The sequence below is a fragment of the Myxocyprinus asiaticus genome, chromosome 24 (assembly GCF_019703515.2).
Source record: "Myxocyprinus asiaticus isolate MX2 ecotype Aquarium Trade chromosome 24, UBuf_Myxa_2, whole genome shotgun sequence".
In the NCBI taxonomy this organism is placed as follows: domain Eukaryota; kingdom Metazoa; phylum Chordata; class Actinopteri; order Cypriniformes; family Catostomidae; genus Myxocyprinus; species Myxocyprinus asiaticus.
In genome coordinates, this window is record NC_059367.1 from 19,568,481 (window position 1) to 19,587,681 (window position 19,201).

General features: G+C 36.1%; 1 protein-coding gene across 1 annotated transcript in view; it reads left to right on the top strand.

Annotated features, from left to right (window-relative positions):
• Positions 1-214: 214 nt before the first annotated feature.
• cpne5a (copine Va) overlaps positions 215-19,201 on the top strand; it is a 131,923-nt gene continuing 112,936 nt past the window's right edge. The window contains exons 1-2 of the mRNA XM_051652479.1: positions 215-603; positions 17,659-17,699. Of these exons, the coding sequence (XP_051508439.1) occupies positions 494-603; positions 17,659-17,699 (151 nt within the window). The 5' untranslated portion in view covers positions 215-493. The remainder of the gene's footprint in view (positions 604-17,658; positions 17,700-19,201) is intronic.

The window sequence follows — 19,201 nt, forward strand, 5'->3', positions numbered from 1 at the left end:
ATTTAATTTTGATATACATATAACATTAAATGGAAACGACTTAGTGGATTCAGGGTTAGAAGTGGATCGATAGAATGATGCTGCGCCTAGTTGCAAACGCAAAGCCACAGATATGTGAAAGAATGCGAAAGGGGTGGAGTTCTGCTCTATTACTTTCCACTCTGTCCAGCGCGAGGAGGGAGATCTCATCGCTGTCAAAAGAGGCGCACACTTCTACTCCTCGTTGAGTTTTTGACATAGCGACTTGCTGAACCAAAGCCTTCCCGCATTAATCTTTTTTTTCTTGTAATATCACCGATTTTCTTTTGCATCATAACAGGACATCTGCGGTCTCCTTCCAACACAGCCGTTGATTCTCTGTCACCCTGCTGCGGTCCTCGCGCGCACCCGCGCCTATAGGTGGAGGTGCGTGAGGTTTTAGTACGCGCAGCCTGCAGGACCCAGAACTGCCAAACTGTTTGAAGTAGAGAGCTTCCTCTCGTCCGGTTCGCCCATGGAAGGCGACGTTATGGATAAACTGGAGGACATGGCCTCAGTGTGCGGGTTCGACCCTATCACGGGGAATATTCCCGCCACCAAAGTGGAGATCACCGTCTCCTGCAGGTATGACACCCAATCACTTTTGAAGTTGAATTCACTCATACATATTTAATTATAATTCTATTTATAAGTTTAATAAAGTATGATTCATAGTCTTATTTTATGGTGTTTACCAATTAATGGTTTGTATTGACCCCATAATGTCAGTTGTATGAGCTGTTTGTAAGCTATTTTTTTGGTTTGTGATCTGTCCATAAATAAATAAAAAGTATCTATGTGAAAAAAATAACGTTTTTCGAAGAAGGAATGCACTTGCAACAAATATGATAGGAGGCTGTCTAGCTCCTCAAACTTGAAATGAGCTGTAAACATATAATTCATCCAGTTATACCTTGAAGGCTATTTATTTGCCCAAACTCTCCATATAGACATGGCAAGTTGTCATATGCTTTGCACTCTGTCCCATAGAGAGCAAATACAAGACTCACCCCTACACTTTTGCTTTGCATTGATAATAAACATCTTGGTTTTGCGAATTTAGCCATGGAAATACATCTTCAATTATTCAACTAATTCTTTCACGTTGGCTTGAGGAACGGCACTGCTTAGTAGACACCAAATCTTGAAACTGTAGCCCTGATATGAACTATGAATATTCATGAGAATGAGCACAGAAAATAACCCTACCCAGTGATTTCTTCTCATTGGATATGCATTACAGTACAAAACAGCAAAGAAGACTTTGTATGTCAAATGCTGAGAAATTTCGGTTCAAGTGTTGTCTCAAGTTGTACAATATTAAAAGTGCAGAGTGATACTTATTATAACAGCATCCTTAAGTTTAGAGCATGTCGATCTTGATAAGGATTCATTACTGAAATGCTTCCACTGGGAAAAGGTTCTGAGATGAGGTGAAAATTAATTTCAGTCATGGGGCTTCGCAGCCAGGACCGCAGCCGGCTCATTGCTCAGAGTAATAGGTGGGCTATTGGTTTGGGGTTTCAATCATCTGAAGGAGTAATGGATACAGCTGGTGTATTAAACATCTGCTATGCCTTTAATAGATGCTTATATTCAATTATAAATGCTCCAGTCTAATTTAGACAAAATAATTTGACAAAATTTCCCAATTTGACTGTCAAACCATCTTTTTAATAAGAGCAATTTCCTTTGCAAGGAGGTAATAACCATAAGCTCACCAACTTCTCAGCTGCAAGTTAATATTTCCTGCTGTCTGCATGGTGAGAGAAAGAATACTAATCATGAGTGTAATGTTGTCAGAGTTGTTTGCTGAATAAATGTATCCATTAAAGAGTGAGACTTCATCATATTAGTGAAATGTGATCTCAACTGTTTTCAATGAAGTAGAAATTAATTGCTTCTAAGATTGGAATACATTTTCAACTTCTAAATCCACTAAATGGTTATCTGAAAATACAAGCAGTAGTGCCAACCATTACACTATGCATACACAAAAAGCCCTGTGATTTAGTGATTAATGGAATTTGAATGGTATTCATTGCATTCAAATTGCATTTGAATATACCAGTTCTTGACATCAAGGGCTTAAAGTGTCTTCATGTACATGGATTTAAGAGTCAGTGACTTTCCAATACCCAGCATATTATTCCATAATGATTCCACTCATTCTTTATCTTTCTAACCCTTATAAAAAAAAATAAAAAAATAAAAATAAAAAATAAATCCTAAAGGAATGCTAATGGATTGCTAATTTCTATCATAATAGCCAGTCCTAACATGTTCAAATAGTAATCCTTTAAGAATCAAATAAGATCCTACTGGATAAATTGAAATGAAGAAAATTAAATAGAAAATATAGGAATTCCACTTTATCCAGTAGGATCTATTTCATTCTAATAGGATTCTTAGAGAATTTTGGTTTGATCCCATTGGGATTTTTTCACAATTATAATTATGAAATTCCATCAGCATTCCTTTAGGTTTTTCTTTCACCTTGCTTGCTTCTACACCCTAAGATTTCTCCAATAATTCATTCTCAGATATAAAACTCATTAGTGTTATCAAATATGTGATAACATTTTTGTATTTATTTATTTATTTTTACATAAGAATTAAATTTAATTGAATTTGATATTTGCTACTTTCTTGCTTCTATGATTGAATAAATGAAAAAATCTATATATTGGCTCTGGACACTTATGACCCTGTCTGTAAGTGCAGAACATTCTCAGCAGGGCTGTGATGAGACTTGGCATGGTGGTGGTGGAATTCATCACCTGCGTTTGTTCTCTGTAATTGATTTAGTTTGGGCTGATTATCAGGGGATTTTGGCAGGCATGGAATGGAATCACTTAAATTCCCCCTCCAGATTCTTTCATAACCTGCAATGTTATTGGAGAATGGAAAGTTTAGACTGAAAAATAAGAGGCTCGAAGATAACCCTTATCAGAATCATAAGCTGTCCTGTGGCTATGAGATATTAGATTTATCTAATTGTCTTACCCTAATTGTTTTTTGAGCTCTGATTGTTTTGTGTTGTACTGTACTTAAACAGCAAGAAAATGCTTTTTTGAATGTGCTTATTGGGTCTTAAAGGAATAGTACACCCAAAAATTAACTCATTTACTCACCCTCATATCATCCCTAATGTGTACTTTCTTTCTGAACACAAACTAAGATTTTTAGAAGAATATCTCAGCTCTGTAGGTCCTCTCAATGCAGTGAATGGGTACCAACATTTTGAAGATTCAAAAGGACATAAAAGCAGCATAAAAGTAAAAGGATAAATCTATATCTTCAGAAGCTATATGATAGGTGTGGGTGAGAAACAGGTCAATATTTAAGTCATTTTTTACTATCAATCTCCACTTTCACATTCTTCTTTTGTTTATGATGATTCACATTCTTTGTGCTGTGCACTGGGCAGGGAGGAGAATTTATGGAAAAAAACTGACTTAAATATTGATTTGTTTCTCACCCACGCCTAACATATCACTTCTGAAGCTATGGATTTAACCATTGGAGTCTTATGGATTACTTCTATGATGCCTTTATTTTGAGGCTCACAATTTGGTATACATTCAATTGCATTGTATGGACCTACAAAAAAAATCTTTGTTTGTGTTCAGCAGAAGAAAGAAAGTCATACACATCTGGGATGTCATGAGGGTGAGCAAATGATGAGAGAATTTTCATTTTTGGGAGAACTGTCCCTTTAAGGATTGTGGTAGAACCATTACAAATATTTTATGTCCTTTTTATCCTTATATTTTAGTTCCTGTATATTTCCGATGCAATAAAACATTTGTTTTGAGCTGGATTAGTAAAACCTGAATACTTACTGTGCAGTATATGCATTTATTTAGTAGTCTTTAAAAAGAATCATATTCTGTTAAAAGCATTACAACAAAAAATCTATTTTAGCCCCAAGTATAGTAAAATCGATAGCTTCACTATAAAGTCAGTCAACATTTCATGCTGTAGTTATGAGAAGGAGTTTGGAGGGTCTGGCTTCATTTAAATTGTTTTAAGAGGAAGCCAGACAATACATTTTAAGATGGTCAGGTAAGAGAACTAAGAAAAACCTTTTAAAAGACGCGCGTGTGCAAGGTCATCTAGTGCCAAGCATAAATATATTTAATTGAGCATATAGGCTGGAAGAAGGCCTGCGGGCAGGTTCAACCAACATAAGTTTCAGGCCAAGAGATAATGTGTCTAATGCCATGCAAGCAAGGATTTTGAGGAAAAATAATTGATTTCTGTAAATATACCAATGTTTTGGATTTAATAAAAAAATCCTCAGCAATATTTTGGCCATACATTACTAGAACTGATCATAGATTTAAAGGGTTCGTTCACTCCAAAATGAAAATTGTCTAATCTTTTACTCATTTACCCTCATACCATCCCAGATGTGTATGACTTTCTTCTGCTAAACACAACACAAATGAAGATTTTTAGAAGGATATCTCTGCTCTGTATATCCATACAATACAAGTGAATGGTGATCAGAATCCATAATACTACAGTGGTTTAATCAATGTCTTCTAAAGTGATCCAGTTGATTTTGGGTGAGGACAGACCAAAATATTACTAATTTTTTACTGTACATCTTGACAGCAGTCTCCTTGGCGATCATAATTTCAAGCTCCATTACACAATTTTCATTTTTGGGTGAACTACCCTTTAAGAGACACCTACAGTGCACCTTGTTGTCCCTTATCCAATGATATACTGAAAACTAAACATAATTTCTGTTGTGTTTGCATTAAAGTGAAAATTCTGTCATCATTTACTCACCCTTATGGTTCTCCAAACCCATATGTATGGCGTCATTTTTATATCACCAGAAATTATATTTGAAAAAGCCTCCGAATTCATGATCTTGAAAAAGATAATATAATTTGTATAATGTGTAAAGTATAATTTGATGTTATTGAAAAATGTTGCTGTTAATTTTAAATATTTGAAAATATTTTGTGTGACTTCACCTCAAAAAAATTCAGGTTGTGAAATTCAAGTTTTTATTATTCAAGAGGTGGATTTCAGGTCACGAAATTCAGGTCTCAGTATTCAGATTGTTGAATATGGTTTGAGAAATTCAGGTGGCAATATTCGAGGATGACGTTCGGGAATGCAAGGAAGAGCAAACGAGCGTCGATGTAATCCATCTCTTTCTTGGACAATCGCAAAGCGATGGAAACAGCTCAAAAGTAATTTTAAATGTATATATCGTCACTGTCTGATGAAAAACACGTATCTTCAAAAAACTAATTTTTCAAGAGCATGGAAAAACTCTTTTTCTCATAAACAATCTTACAAGATACTTGATAAACAGACAGCCTGATTAAACATCTTTTCATTGGTCATTTCAATGCACAATTCAAACAGTAGGAAGAGGTCATTTGGTGTATATGTATATATGTATGTGTGTGTGTGTGTGTGTGTGTGTGTGTGTGTGTGTATATATATATATATATATATATGTACACACACACATACATACATATATATGTATGTGTGTATGTATGTGTGTGTGTGTGTGTGTGTGTGTGTGTGTGTACATATATATATATATATATATATATATATATATATACATACAGTGTATAGACTATATATAGCCTACATTTTTTATAAGGTGCAAAACATCTTTTCTTTGCTCCTTGGCAATTCACATTGAACGAATCTGCTGAAAAGGCAGTAAAATGATTCACATGCATGCATACATGACCAGATAACACGATCCCCAGATCCCCAGCATGGTCATACAGTGATATAAAGTACCATTAATTATTTTTCTTTTTTTGGTATATGTACGAATTGAATGTCTTATAAAGAAAATTAATATAATAATACCTGATTAATAATAACTACAGAAAATGACAAAAAATACTTTATAGGCCTCTGTATTATTATAGTATTATATTATATTATAATATATATTATATTATAATAATATTATTATTATTTTGTGTGTGTGTGTGTGTGTGATTGTTAATACATTAAATGTGAGGAACAAAAAGACTGACGTTTAAGGTTAAATGACTTGCGTAATGATCACTTTTCTATTTTGATCTTTCACGCATGCATTACATACAAGACAAAAGAAACTATAATGGAATACTGCTGTCTGATTTTGGTAAGGGGTACAACGCAAATGCACATATTAGAGAACACTTCTTTAAAGTATGTAGATGGAGCCCAGATTTGTATTATCATGAAGGTAACGTGGTCTGCTTGAAAATAAACATAATAAATAAGACACTGACAAATCATCAGAAGTCTACAAATGTAATACATACGAGATTAGACTATCCAGAATTTTGATAAAAATATTAAAAAGCGAGATGGCATGCTATGAGTTATCCAGACTGGTAATGTAAACAATTAGGTACAGAATGTGTGTTGTACATTCTAAATTCACTATATTTTTATTCAGCACTAGTACAAATGTGCAAGAGAAAGTAAAATATAATTTTAGCAAACAGCCAAGACATGCAAGACACACTTACAAAATGGGTAAAGGCAGCTGTTGTTTCAATCAGCCATAGGTCTGTATTATTTCACTTATTAACAGTAACAACAAGAGGTAGCTATCTACCTGATTCATATTACCTTGGATGTAATGATTAAACACACTCTGTTGTTCTCTGAAGGTGGACACATTTATCTGTAATATATATGTGTATATATATATATATATATATATATATATATATATATATATATATATATATATATATATATATATTATATATATATATATGTTCAACAATTTTTGTTCTCACTACCGTTCAACAGATGTATAGAAATCTTTTTTTAAAAATATCTTTTATTTTTAGATTTATTATTTAATACTTATCGACTACTAAAAATGTTTTTTTTTTTTTTTTTCAGACTTTCAGTTAAAAAGAGGTAGTTTGATTATTCGTTTCCACTGGTAAATGTCCTTTGCCCATATCATTAGAGTTCTTGATGAAACTTGCTGTTAGGTGAAGGATCCATTTTACTTTTTCAGAAAGTTCTTCAGAAATACTCAAACCAGCCCATCTGGCACCAACAATCATCCATGCGATTATCTAATCAGCCAATCGTGTGGCAGCAGTGCAGTGCATAAAATCATGCAGATATGGGTCAGGAGCTTCAGTTAATGTCCACATCAACCATCAGAATGGGGAAACAATTTGATCTCAGTGGTTTGGAGCGTGGCATGATTGTTGGTGCCAGATGGGCTGGTTTGAGTATTTCTGTAACTGCTGATCTCCTGGGATTTTCATACACAACAGTCTCTAGAAAGGTCTCAGAATGGTGCCAAAATCAAAAAAACATCCAGTGAGCGGCAGTTCTGTGGACAGAAACGCCTTGTTGATGAGAGAGGTCAACAGAGAATGGCCAGACTGGTTCGAACTGACAAAGTCTACGGTAACTCAGATAACCGCTCTGTACAACTGTGGTGATGCGGGTGGGCGCTGTTTTGGCAGCACGAAAGGGAACCTACACAGTATTAGGCAGGTGGTTTTAATGTTGTGGCTGATCATTGTATATTACACAGAGTCTAACAGCTCATTGCTACTAGGAACATAGTTTTGGTAAGGATGCCCTATCTGTGTGGATGTTACTATTATCCCTGAGCATCTCATTGTATTGTATAAATGGAGGAATATGGTTGCAGTTGTTGGCAAGCTCCAGTTACCGTGCAGATCCACATCCTCTTCTTAGTTGACCTTGCAGGTAAAGAACCAAGGAATGCATCTACATATACACTGCACGCCCCTGCTGTTAGACTCTCCAGGCGGTAGTCCCTCTTGACTGCTGAGAGGGACTCTTTCAGGCTTTCTTTGGAAACCTCAAGTGTAATTCATTTATTCATTCAGTTAGAATTACACTTGAGGTTCAGCTCCATTCTCACTGTGTGACATGATTACAAATGGAGCCATGTTGCATTGTAAGCCCTATTATTGTGTCTTTTGCCATCCATTCAACTCCAGTGCCTGTTACTGCTGGATTTTCTTATCTAATTATCTTTACTAGAATAGCAGAGAACCATAGTCCCAGAGCTCTTAATATAAGAGCTGACTCTCAACATATCCTTCCTAAAGTTAAATATACTTTACAGTTTACAGATGGTTAGGTGATGAAGCAAATAAGGGGATGAAACAAATTAAAGGTGCACGCACTCGTTTTTTTTTATTTTGCACTGGCCAATGTAGTAGTCGTCTAGTCGTTGACTTATAACGATATAGTGGAGTGGATGCAGCATAACTCAAAGACAAAAGCTTTGTTGGCAATGCCATTGTTCAAATGCCCTATTTACATTCAACATTGACTAATTTGTGGGGGGGTGTGGTTACAAAAATAAGGTGAGTAGTATCAAAGTATCTTTCAAGGCAAGTCAGTCCACTTGGCCGCTGAATCCTCCTGGGCAGTTATTTTCTATGATACAATTTGCATAAATGTACAGTTCCTATCTACTTCAATGAAGAAAGACCAAAATCTCTAAAATTGTTGGTGAAGATTAAAATCAAAGAACATATTTCAAATCACCATTAAAAGCTGACAACAATGGTATCATAAATTAAGCTTCTTTAGCTCATATCACGCTAAAAAGCACTATTTTTCAGTCTGTATGTGTAAAATAAACTACTGCAAACATGTAAATGACTTGTGTTTGTGCCACAGGCCTAAATGTTTTCCTGAAATAATCATATATACACTGTTCACCATCTTCCCTTTTGTTGCGCTCACACTTTTGGCACAAATTTCTCTGAAAAGAGTTTTGCAAGCATGAGGGGGAAGGTGGGTCTGCTTCTAGCAACCAATCAAATGAGGTTTTACTTGAACAGGTTACTCTGACCTGATTGGTTTAATAACATGACAGACAGCTTCTTCTTCATATGGCTCAGCGTCGTTCCTTTGGGTATCTCTCCTCTCTTAAAAATTAAACTTAAATATTGATACATACACATTTTTTTGTGAGAGTAAAGTTGAGCCGACACCATTTATTGATATAAATATGATTCTCAATCTGGTGTTCAAATGTTTCTTGTTGTTGATGTTCATTATTTTAACTATATTTACTTTTAATTATTATCATTGGCAAGGCATTTTGATTAATTAGCTGGTATCATAGAACTCATGCTAGAAAACAAATTAATAAAATAAGCCATATAAAACTAAACTCTCTGAACAGATAGATAAACAGAGTTTACTTATATCACTTTCTTTTCTAGAATGAGTTTTATGATACCAGTAAGTTCCATCCATCCATCCACCCATTTGCCATGCCAATGATAATTGAAAGTAATTAAAATATAATTAAAATAATGAACATCAACAAGCAATGTTTTTGGCCATGTTTAGGCGCAAAAACAGTGCCAAAAGTGTAAGCGCGAAAAGAAGGAAGTCAGAAGAATACAGACCACATTTACTTTGTGTTAATATGAAATTTCAGATTCGCAACACACAAATTACACTTATGAAAAGCATTAAAGTATTGCTAATACATTTTTTCCTATGCTTGCAATTTGAGTTACACCTTTACAAAACGTTCTGTGCTAAAGCAAAACAAATTTAGCTTGCAATTTGAGTTACGCTTTCACAAATCTCACCCTACGCATGCAAATTATTTAGGCACTATTTTACCTTCATAAAGACCCAGAATCAATGCCAAACAATGTAAACTGCATGTGAAAGGGCAATTGAGGCTCAGATATTTACAGTAATTATGTATTCACACTACTGTCTGCTATATGCATTGTTTTTATTTAGCTTTTCTCTTTTCTCGCTTTCTTCTGTTGTTTGTTGTGATATTGGTCTCACAATAAACAGTGACTGACCTTTTCATGTCACTTAATACGGTGAGTAGTCTAACAGATGGTGGGGGGGGGGGCAGCTGCTGAGTGGATGGATGGGCTGGGTGAGAGCTGGGCCAGTTGTTAATTGAGCTGGCAGATTTAATATACGTATAAATGTGCTAGTAGAGTGAGTGTGCTGTGTGGGAATGCCTGGGATTCAACAGAGGATGGTGACGAATCAACGAGATCCGAATCAACAAAATGCTAAAGACTTTTCATTCAGAACCTCAGCTTGAGCATCATATTATATGACTGTATAATACAGGATTCCCACGGTCAGGGAAAACCTGGAAATATCAGGGAATTTTAAATTGGTAATTTCCAGCCCTGCAAAAGTAATGGAAAGGTCCATAGGGAATTTTTTTTTTTTCTATTTATGCTCAGCTCAAAAAGATTTAATTGGCTAGAAATATACTATACTATATACTGTAAATAAAGTAGTTGATTTTTATTTTTTATTTTAACAGTGGGGGACTTCAGGTCTCTTGGTCAATAACCAGGCCGTTTTTGCTGTTTTCTGCCCAGGCTTCTTGGGTCTGCAGTGCCACTGTAACTAGCAATCAAACACTGGCCTTACCCTGTTCCTTATTATTGCTTACATCTTCCCCTGCCTTTCTTTAAGTGATTGGTAATGCAGAAACCTCATGCAGTTAAGCTACCAGACTGGCATCACTTGCTATAGTTCTTCATTTTTTTACCTACTTAAAATGGTTTTACTCTGTTCCATTATTCAAACACTGTAAATATTGTAATACTGTATGATAAAACAACATCATTATTCTTGTAATTAAATCTGCATTCCCGCTGAGTGCAAAAAAAATGATACAAAAATTATAATCGCCACAAAAACCAACATATCAATACTTTCTCTTTTATCACATTAATTTATTATTACATTGCTTATTATTCTGGAAAAAAACGTTTTGTTTTTGTATACATTGTATACAATACATGCATAATATCTATACGACTGTTTAGGGTTCCTTAGTTAGAGTCCTTTTGTTTGGCCTGTTGGTTAATCTGTTGGAATTGTACTAGTATGTACAAGAGGTGTAAACTGATGCCTAACTGGTCCAAATCCCAACAAAATTGCATTGAGTGGCTTGCATAAATGAGAAAATAAATTTCTTATTTACACAATTACCATCACAATAGCTTTTTGTCAAAGACAAAAGACTGGTATTTTTCATTCTAATCATTTTAGCCCAAAAAAGCCCACTGGATAGAGAATTTTTATTAGCAGTAGTTTATTATTGCCCGATATGACATTTCATTAATATCTGAGCCACCAACCCTGTATTTTATCATTTGTATAGTCCTCTGTAATCAAATAAATGACATGTTTGCTTTAGCCATTAAAGTGGCAATTCAACTTAAATGAGAATCATAAATCAGAAAGTGCTGTGTAACAGTGATTAAGTGTCATATTTGTTAGCCAAACCCAAAGATCTGCACAAGCAATTATGACAGAAACATGCAAAACAGGGCAGAATGTGACCCCTATGGCTTTTGACTTCACCCAAGGTTTTTGGGAAGATTTACGCCTGGTTTATGAGCGATGTCATGCGTTGGGTTCAATTATAGTACACTGTTCCTCTCTTGTTGTTGATGAGCTGGAAAAATGCTGATGCTAGTGTCCTTCTGCAATTACTCCTTGAGGAGAAGATGGAGGGATTGTAGATCACATTGCATTTAATGAAACAATATAACAGGAAATCTTAGGTCTTAGGACCCATGAGGAACATTTTAATAACGTTCTGGTTGAATGCCAGTGCCCAGTATACTGTTAGGTGACAGTTAGATGGAGCCCCAGGATGTTAAATTCAACCCTGCTGCCCTTCCTTTTTTTGGACTCATGGTCAAATGCTTTGCATGTAGTGTTGTACATATTCAGTCCTGCTCTTGGCTTTGTTCAGAGTTTATCAAATAGCCAACACTTCCTACTGACATAAGAGTATTTCACAGAGAGTGGAAAAGCCCCTTCCAGGGTGGCCTGCCTACAAGTCATGAACTCTGATATTTCTCTTTGCCCCTCTTAATCAGATAGCAGCTTGGACTCTTGAATCTCTTTTTTCTGCTTCTTTTAACCAACGAGAGTTCATTGGTTGGCTGAGAAGTTTAGAATCTATTTTGATCTCTCTGGCTGAAATAGCTTCTCCTGCATGAGGGTGCCAATTACAGTGCCACTGGGTTCTGGGAGAGTGAGGGTGAGTAGGGGATTGGATCACAAATCCAATAGTGTCACACCACTTCCTTGTCAAAGAGAAAGAACTCATCTGTGTTGCTAATATCACCTTTGAAAGTGAGATGTAAAACAGAACATACTGTAGGTCCATTATTCAGTCTCAACATCAAAACAGAGCACTACGGTATAGGTGTGCATTTAAAGCTGTTGCTATTATTATATTTGTTTATTATTATATTTTTATTATAGTTAAACCAAAAATAAAATTATGTCATTATCTACTCACCCTTATGTTATTCCAAACCTGTAGCACTTTCTTTCTTTTGTGGAACACAAAAGGCAAATGTTTTGTAAGTTACCCTGGTTACTTTTGCCATATAATGAAAGTGAACGAGGACTGGGGTTGTCAAGCTCCAAAGTGCATAAAAAAAAAAGTTATCCATATGATAACTGTCATATGTAATATATTCCAAGTCTTCTGAAGCAATACAATAGCTTTGTTTGAGGAACAGACCAGAATTACTTATTACTTCTTATCTTGAAATCCACCATAGCTTTCTTTGGTGGATTCATGAGAGATGTAGCAATGTCCGATTTGAGAACAAATCATTCTTTTGCGTTTAAGCTTTTCAATGAATCAATTAATCCAGTTCACAAAACAGGGCTGAATGATTCGTTCACAAACCTGAATGATCTGGTTCTTGCAGTTATTAAAGAGCACATATTATGCTAATTTACAGGTTCATGATTTTATTTTGGGGGTCTACTAGAATAGGTTTACATGCTCAAAAAACATAATTTTTCTCATACTGTACATTTCTGCTAAACCTATTTTCATCCTCTGGCTCAAACGCTCTGATTTAGGTCCTGTCTCTTTAAAACAAAAAGCCCTTTCCGAAAAGCCCAGTCTGCTCTGATTGGTCAGCTGGCCTAGTCTATTGTGATTGTTCAACTGCGTGGAGCGTGTCGGAAATGTAACACCCCTTACCATAACTGAGTTTCAGGCTTCCTTAACAGCTGTAAACACTATTGTAACTGTGGTAACAATGGCGTTGGTTTTTGCCATACCAGATTGTGTCTGATAATGATAGTTTGGAAGAACAAGCTGATTGACCAGAACCACCTTCTCAAGCACGACTTGAGTAGGACATTTCACAGTGGTAAGTTTTAATTTTGTAGCTTTCTTACAAGTACACTGTTGATTATTGTGAACCTAACAAAGCTTCAAGTAAAAGACACGTAGTGCATCTAAGTTAGTCATCTTTTGCTGGAATGGGTGTAGCCGAGCTTTTGTCGCCCGAGCTATGAACAGAGAACAGAAGCTTTCTCCCGGTTAGTGAGCAAGTTAGCCGTGGACTACCGTGGATCGCGGCCGTAACATTACAGCTTGTATTTATATAATTATATAAGACTCTTGAGATCAACCATTTTGTTACACAGTTTTAGGTCAAAGCTGGCCCACAGCTGAATAGTAAACCTTTACCAAAACAATAACGTTACATAGCAAGTTAGCCAAGCACTACTGTGGATTGCAGACATAAAATGACCATTTGTAAAAATAAATCCATCTCCACACTTGTTCACTATTCATGATAGTAAGAATGACAAACAATCTACATAATTCTACACAAATGTAGGTAAAAGTGGGCCAGCAGCTGATTAGCAAAACTATTTCAACACAATAACATTAGCTAGCAGGATAGCAGAGGCCTACAGCTGTGCACTGGGTGTACACCATAGCTACAACACAAAACTCTGCATTTGAACTCTCGGTAGCAGATAAATCCACAAATAATCAAACAGACTTTCAGGTTGTGATCCTGAAGTGCCAGATTGTCCCAACAAATTGGGAACTGCACCATCTTTCAGGAGTAGCCATCTTGAAAATCCAGCATTGGTTGTGGTTGTACTGCTAAATAATTAAAAAATAATAATTACATTTTGGTCTGTTCCTCACAAAAAGCTATTGTAAATTTCACAGGTCATACCTTAATCATTTTGGAGCTTGGCAGGCCCAGTCCTCATTCACTTTTTCACTCATATTGGAGACAAAAATGCACCTTTTATTTTTTCACGGAACAAAAAAAGTCAAGAGGGTTTGGAGGGTTTGCCTTATATGGCTAATTTTAAACCTTTTCACAAACCTCTCACACTTAAACTGCAATATTCTCAGATCCCTCTCAGGATGCAGTCATGCCTCAAAGCTTGCTCCCAATGGAGTCAATTTGAACCTGGTCTGTGTTTGAACTTCACAGATCTGTCAGAGCCTCTATAAAATTAGAGCAGTTCAGCCAATTCCAGCAGACTATAGTACAATACCACTTCAGATGCCTCAAAAGTTTTGTTTCAACAGTGGTTTAACAGTCGGCCAGTACGAGCTCTTGAGAAAAGGCTAATAATCCTTAATTATGATTTGCACACTTGAAATAAATGTGGCACTGCACAAAAAGGACTGTCCTCCATTTATAAGGTATAGTGTTATCAAATCCGATTAAATGAGTGTTCCTGGATTGTGTATAGGTATTCAGATGAATCAGTCAGGAAATACTGTATAAAGCTGCCCTGAAATCCCCAATTTTCATTCAGAATTTCCTATTAATAATTAATAACAGATGGAATCCATGATAACCACCCATTCAGAAAGGAAAACACTCATCCTGAAGGTTAATGCAATAGAAGAGTGTTCAGTGGGTAGGACGGAATTCGGAATGAAAGAACTGATTTACAGAGTGCTACAGAAATAAACAAACATCTCTGTGTGGCTGAATAAAAGAAAATTGCTGGTTCTCTTTGTACTGTTGATTTCAGCTGTCTTTTTGAGACCTGTATAATTTAATACCAATTGTATATTTATATATAAAAAAATAAATAATAATAAAAAAATAATAAAATAATACAAATGCATTCTCTGTCAGTCGAGTCTGAAATATAATTGAAAATTGAGTTCATCCAATGACTGCTCTGGTTCAGGTAAATGATTGCTTTTCTATTAAATGGCTGTTTGTTCTGTCCCTAAATTAACTCTTTTCTTGTTGGGTTTATAGGGCTCAGTCTAACACTGGTGAAGGGTTGAGAATATAATTTAAAATGTTTTCAATTGCAGGAATGTTTAATAGGAGAAATTGCAGTGTTTATTTTCTGTCAATGTCTGTTAGAGGATATACACCGATCAGCCACAACATTAAAACCACCTGCCTAATATTGTGTAGGTCCCCCTCGTGCCATCAAAACCTCACCAACCCGCATCTCAGAATAGCATTCTGAGATGCTATTCTTCTCACCACAATTGTACAGAGTGGTTATCTGAGTTACCGTAGACTTTGTCAGTTCGAACCAGTCTGGCCATTCTCTGTTGACCTCTCTCATCAACAAGGAATTTCCGTCCACAGAACTGCTGCTCACTGGATGTTTTTTGCTTTTGGCACCATTCTGAGTGAATTCTAGAGACTGTTTTGCATGTAAATCCCAGGAGATCAGCAGTTACAGGAATACTCAAACCAGCCCTTCTGGCACCAACAATCATCCATATGATTATCTAATCAGCCAATCGTGTGGCAGCAGTGCAGTGCATAAAATCACGCAGATATGGGTCAGGAGCTTCAGTTAATGTTCACATCAACCATCAGAATGGGGAAAAATGTGATCTCAGTGATTTGGACTGTGGCATGATTGTTGGTGCCAGATCGGCTGGTTTGAGTATTTCTGTAACTGCTGATCTCCTGGGATTTTCACACACAACAGTCTCTAGAATTTACTCAGAATGGTGCCAAAAAAAAAAAACAAAAAAAAAAAACATCCAGTAAGTGGCAGTTCTGTGGATGGAAATGCCTTGTTGATGAGAGAGGTCAACAGAGAATGGCCAGACTGGTTCGAACTGACAAAGTCTACGGTAACTCAGATAACAGCTCTTTACAATTGTGGTGAGAAGAATAACATCTCAGAATGCTATTCTGAGATGCGGGTTGGCGATGTTTTGGCGGCACGATGGGGATCTACACAATATTAGGCAGGTGATTTTAATGTTGTGGCTGATCGGTGTATACAATATGCATTAAAAATGTTTAGTTGCTGACACTCACCAGTATTAGAAAACATTGTTTCTAAATTTTCAAGCAGCCATTATAAAATCCAGTGCCACATATAAAATTTAATTAAAAATGGGTTCTTCTGACACTTATATTGCGACAGAAATCAGATATTTTTCAAGCCTGTCGGATCAATCTAAATGGATTTTTATTGTTTTCATAGTGCCCTTCTCAATTTCATAGGTGTTTATAATCATTACCAGTGATCGATTTAATGATTTCAGACTCTCAGAGAGTCTGTTGAATGTGCATGCCAGCATGACTCTCAGATTTAATCAGCGCTGATGCTTCTGTTGGGAGATTCAGTTCATGAGAATGAAATCAGATGGCAAGAGCTCTCTGAATGGGATGCAATACAGTTTCATTGTGCCAAAGATTCCAGTTTTTGAGCCAATTTTTGCATGATTTATGTGCGTTATTTGCATACAAACATGTTTTTCGCCCTGATGTAAAGACCATAATTTTCTGAACCACCACTTGACATTTAGTCATTTAGCAACCAGAGATAGTGTACAATTGGCAACTTTTGGTTAAATTACAGTGACAAAACAGTAATATGACTTCAAGCATCCCTCTGGTTCCTAGGTTAATTTTGGCTCACTTTTTTACTATGGTGCATTGATCAAGGGTACAGTGGTGATTTTACTCATTTTTAAGTTCATGGGACCCCTACCTTGAGATTTACATTGCAACTTTTATATTGCAGCGTTAGAAAGTTCCAGTCTTAACCACAAAGCTACAGCTGAGGTCCAAATAATTAACTCTTACAACTTTAGATATGTTGGCGCTTGAATCTATTATGATGCGCTCCTCATTTGTAAGTCACTTTGGATGAACACATCTGCAAAATGAATAAATGTAAATGTACATTTTATGTTTAGCCCTCCCCCATTTCATAAATCTAATCCAGGTTCTTGTACATGAGAAACCTCATTAACAACCATGGCACAACAATATTAGAGATGTATGATACACAACAGTTGCTTGAAATTTTAACAGGCTCAAAAAATAGTGGTCGATTATTAGATCTGGACACAATACACAGGTTGGATCTTTATGCACGATAAATTAATTTGCATTAATAACTGTATATATTTAGAGTGCTATTAGTGATTAATTATGTATTATTGTTGTATAATTCATTTGCCTCAAAGAAGTGTGTGTGGGTGTATGTGTTTTGTCAAGCACAGACTAGCCAATAGGAGAGATTCTTGTATTGTGTATTAGCGCTTGACTAATGTGTCACATATCACATATGGGAATGAAACAGTGCAACTCCAATGTTTAAAACACAGAAATAAAGCAACACAAAATCTCATAATTTTCATGTCAAGAGAATGTTTGTTGGTACCAAGGGAACAACAGGAATGGGTTTTGAAATTACATGTAGACAACTCTTTCAAGTTTATTTGTGAGGCATCTGTATTCATATTAAGCATGAATTGTTTGACCTGTAAAATGACATGTATAATAAGAAATACATTGACATCTTTTTCTCTTGTGTTCCCAGAAACCTGCTAGATCGAGACACATTCTCAAAGTCAGATCCTTGTAAGTACCGCCATTCTCTTTTTATATGAATTAAACACTTGTTTTTCAAACCTTGAACTTGCAAAGTGAAGTAAAATATCTATTGGCACTGCAACTTTATTCCTTGATCATATATACAATATATTGTAGGCTATACAAAGCCTATAAGGTATATTTGGTTGAGCCAGTTTTGCAGTGTTGGGATGCATGGTATACTCAAATAAAAGCAATGTTTGGATAGTATCACAGAGCCACAGTGTTGCAGTTTTAGGTGGAATCAGTCTACAAATGGCTTACTTATAGTTCACTCTGCATATTAAGCTAGGATAGGGTAAGGGTAAAAATTACACTCATCAGCTTTAAATGTACTGTGCATACAGAAAATCACGCACACATATACAAACTCAGTCTCCAGGCACTGTATCTCACTGACACATCATTCTCAGGTTCTGTCTCTTCCCACATGCTTCTCTGACTTTCTTCTGTTCTCTGCACTTTGCCTGCAATTTGTCTACTTTGCTGTTTCTCCAAGTTCCATCAAACACAAGCATAGCATTTGCATCATAATGTGACAGGTTTTCTTCTCTATCCACAAAAACACAGAAGTGCTTAATATATCCAGACCTGCATGAACTCTCATGGCACCTTGAATACAAATGCTTCATGGGCCACGTACCCATCTGTGGTGAGGGTCTCCTTAGACCTGTGTACAGTAAATCTCTCACTGAAGAGATACAGATTATGAAAAACAGAGTGGGGGCTCACAGATTGAACCAGAAGAAAATGTCAATGCTCAGAGGTTGCTGAGCTTTTCATATCTCAGAAAACAAACCTAATATATGGAATCAGTAAGATTTGGAGAATGTGTTAATTGAGAATATACAGGTGCATCTCAATAAATTAGAATGTCGTGGAAAAGTTCATTTATTTCAGTAATTCAACTCAAATTGTGAAAATCGTGTATTAAATAAATTCAATGCACACAGACTGAAGTAGTTTAAGTCTTTGGTTCTTTTAATTGTGATGATTTTAGCTCACATTTAACAAAAACCCACCAATTCACTATCTCAAAAAATTAGAATATGGTGACATGCCAATCAGCTAATCAACTCAAAACACCTGCAAAGGTTTCCTGAGCCTTCAAAATGGTCTCTCAGTTTGGTTCACTAGGCTACACAATCATGGGGAAGACTGCTGATCTGACAGTTGTCCAGAAGACAATCATTGACACCCTTCACAAGGAGGGTAAGCCACAAACATTCATTGCCAAAGAAGCTGGCTGTTCACAGAGTGCTGTATCCAAGCATGTTAACAGAAAGTTGAGTGGAAGGAAAAAGTGTGGAAGAAAAAGATGCACAACCAACCGAGAGAACCGCAGCCTTATGATTGTCAAGCAAAATCGATTCATGAATTTGGGTGAACTTCACAAGGAATGGACTGAGGCTGGGGTCAAGGCATCAAGAGCCACCACACACAGACATGTCAAGGAATTTGGCTACAGTTGTCGTATTCCTCTTGTTAAG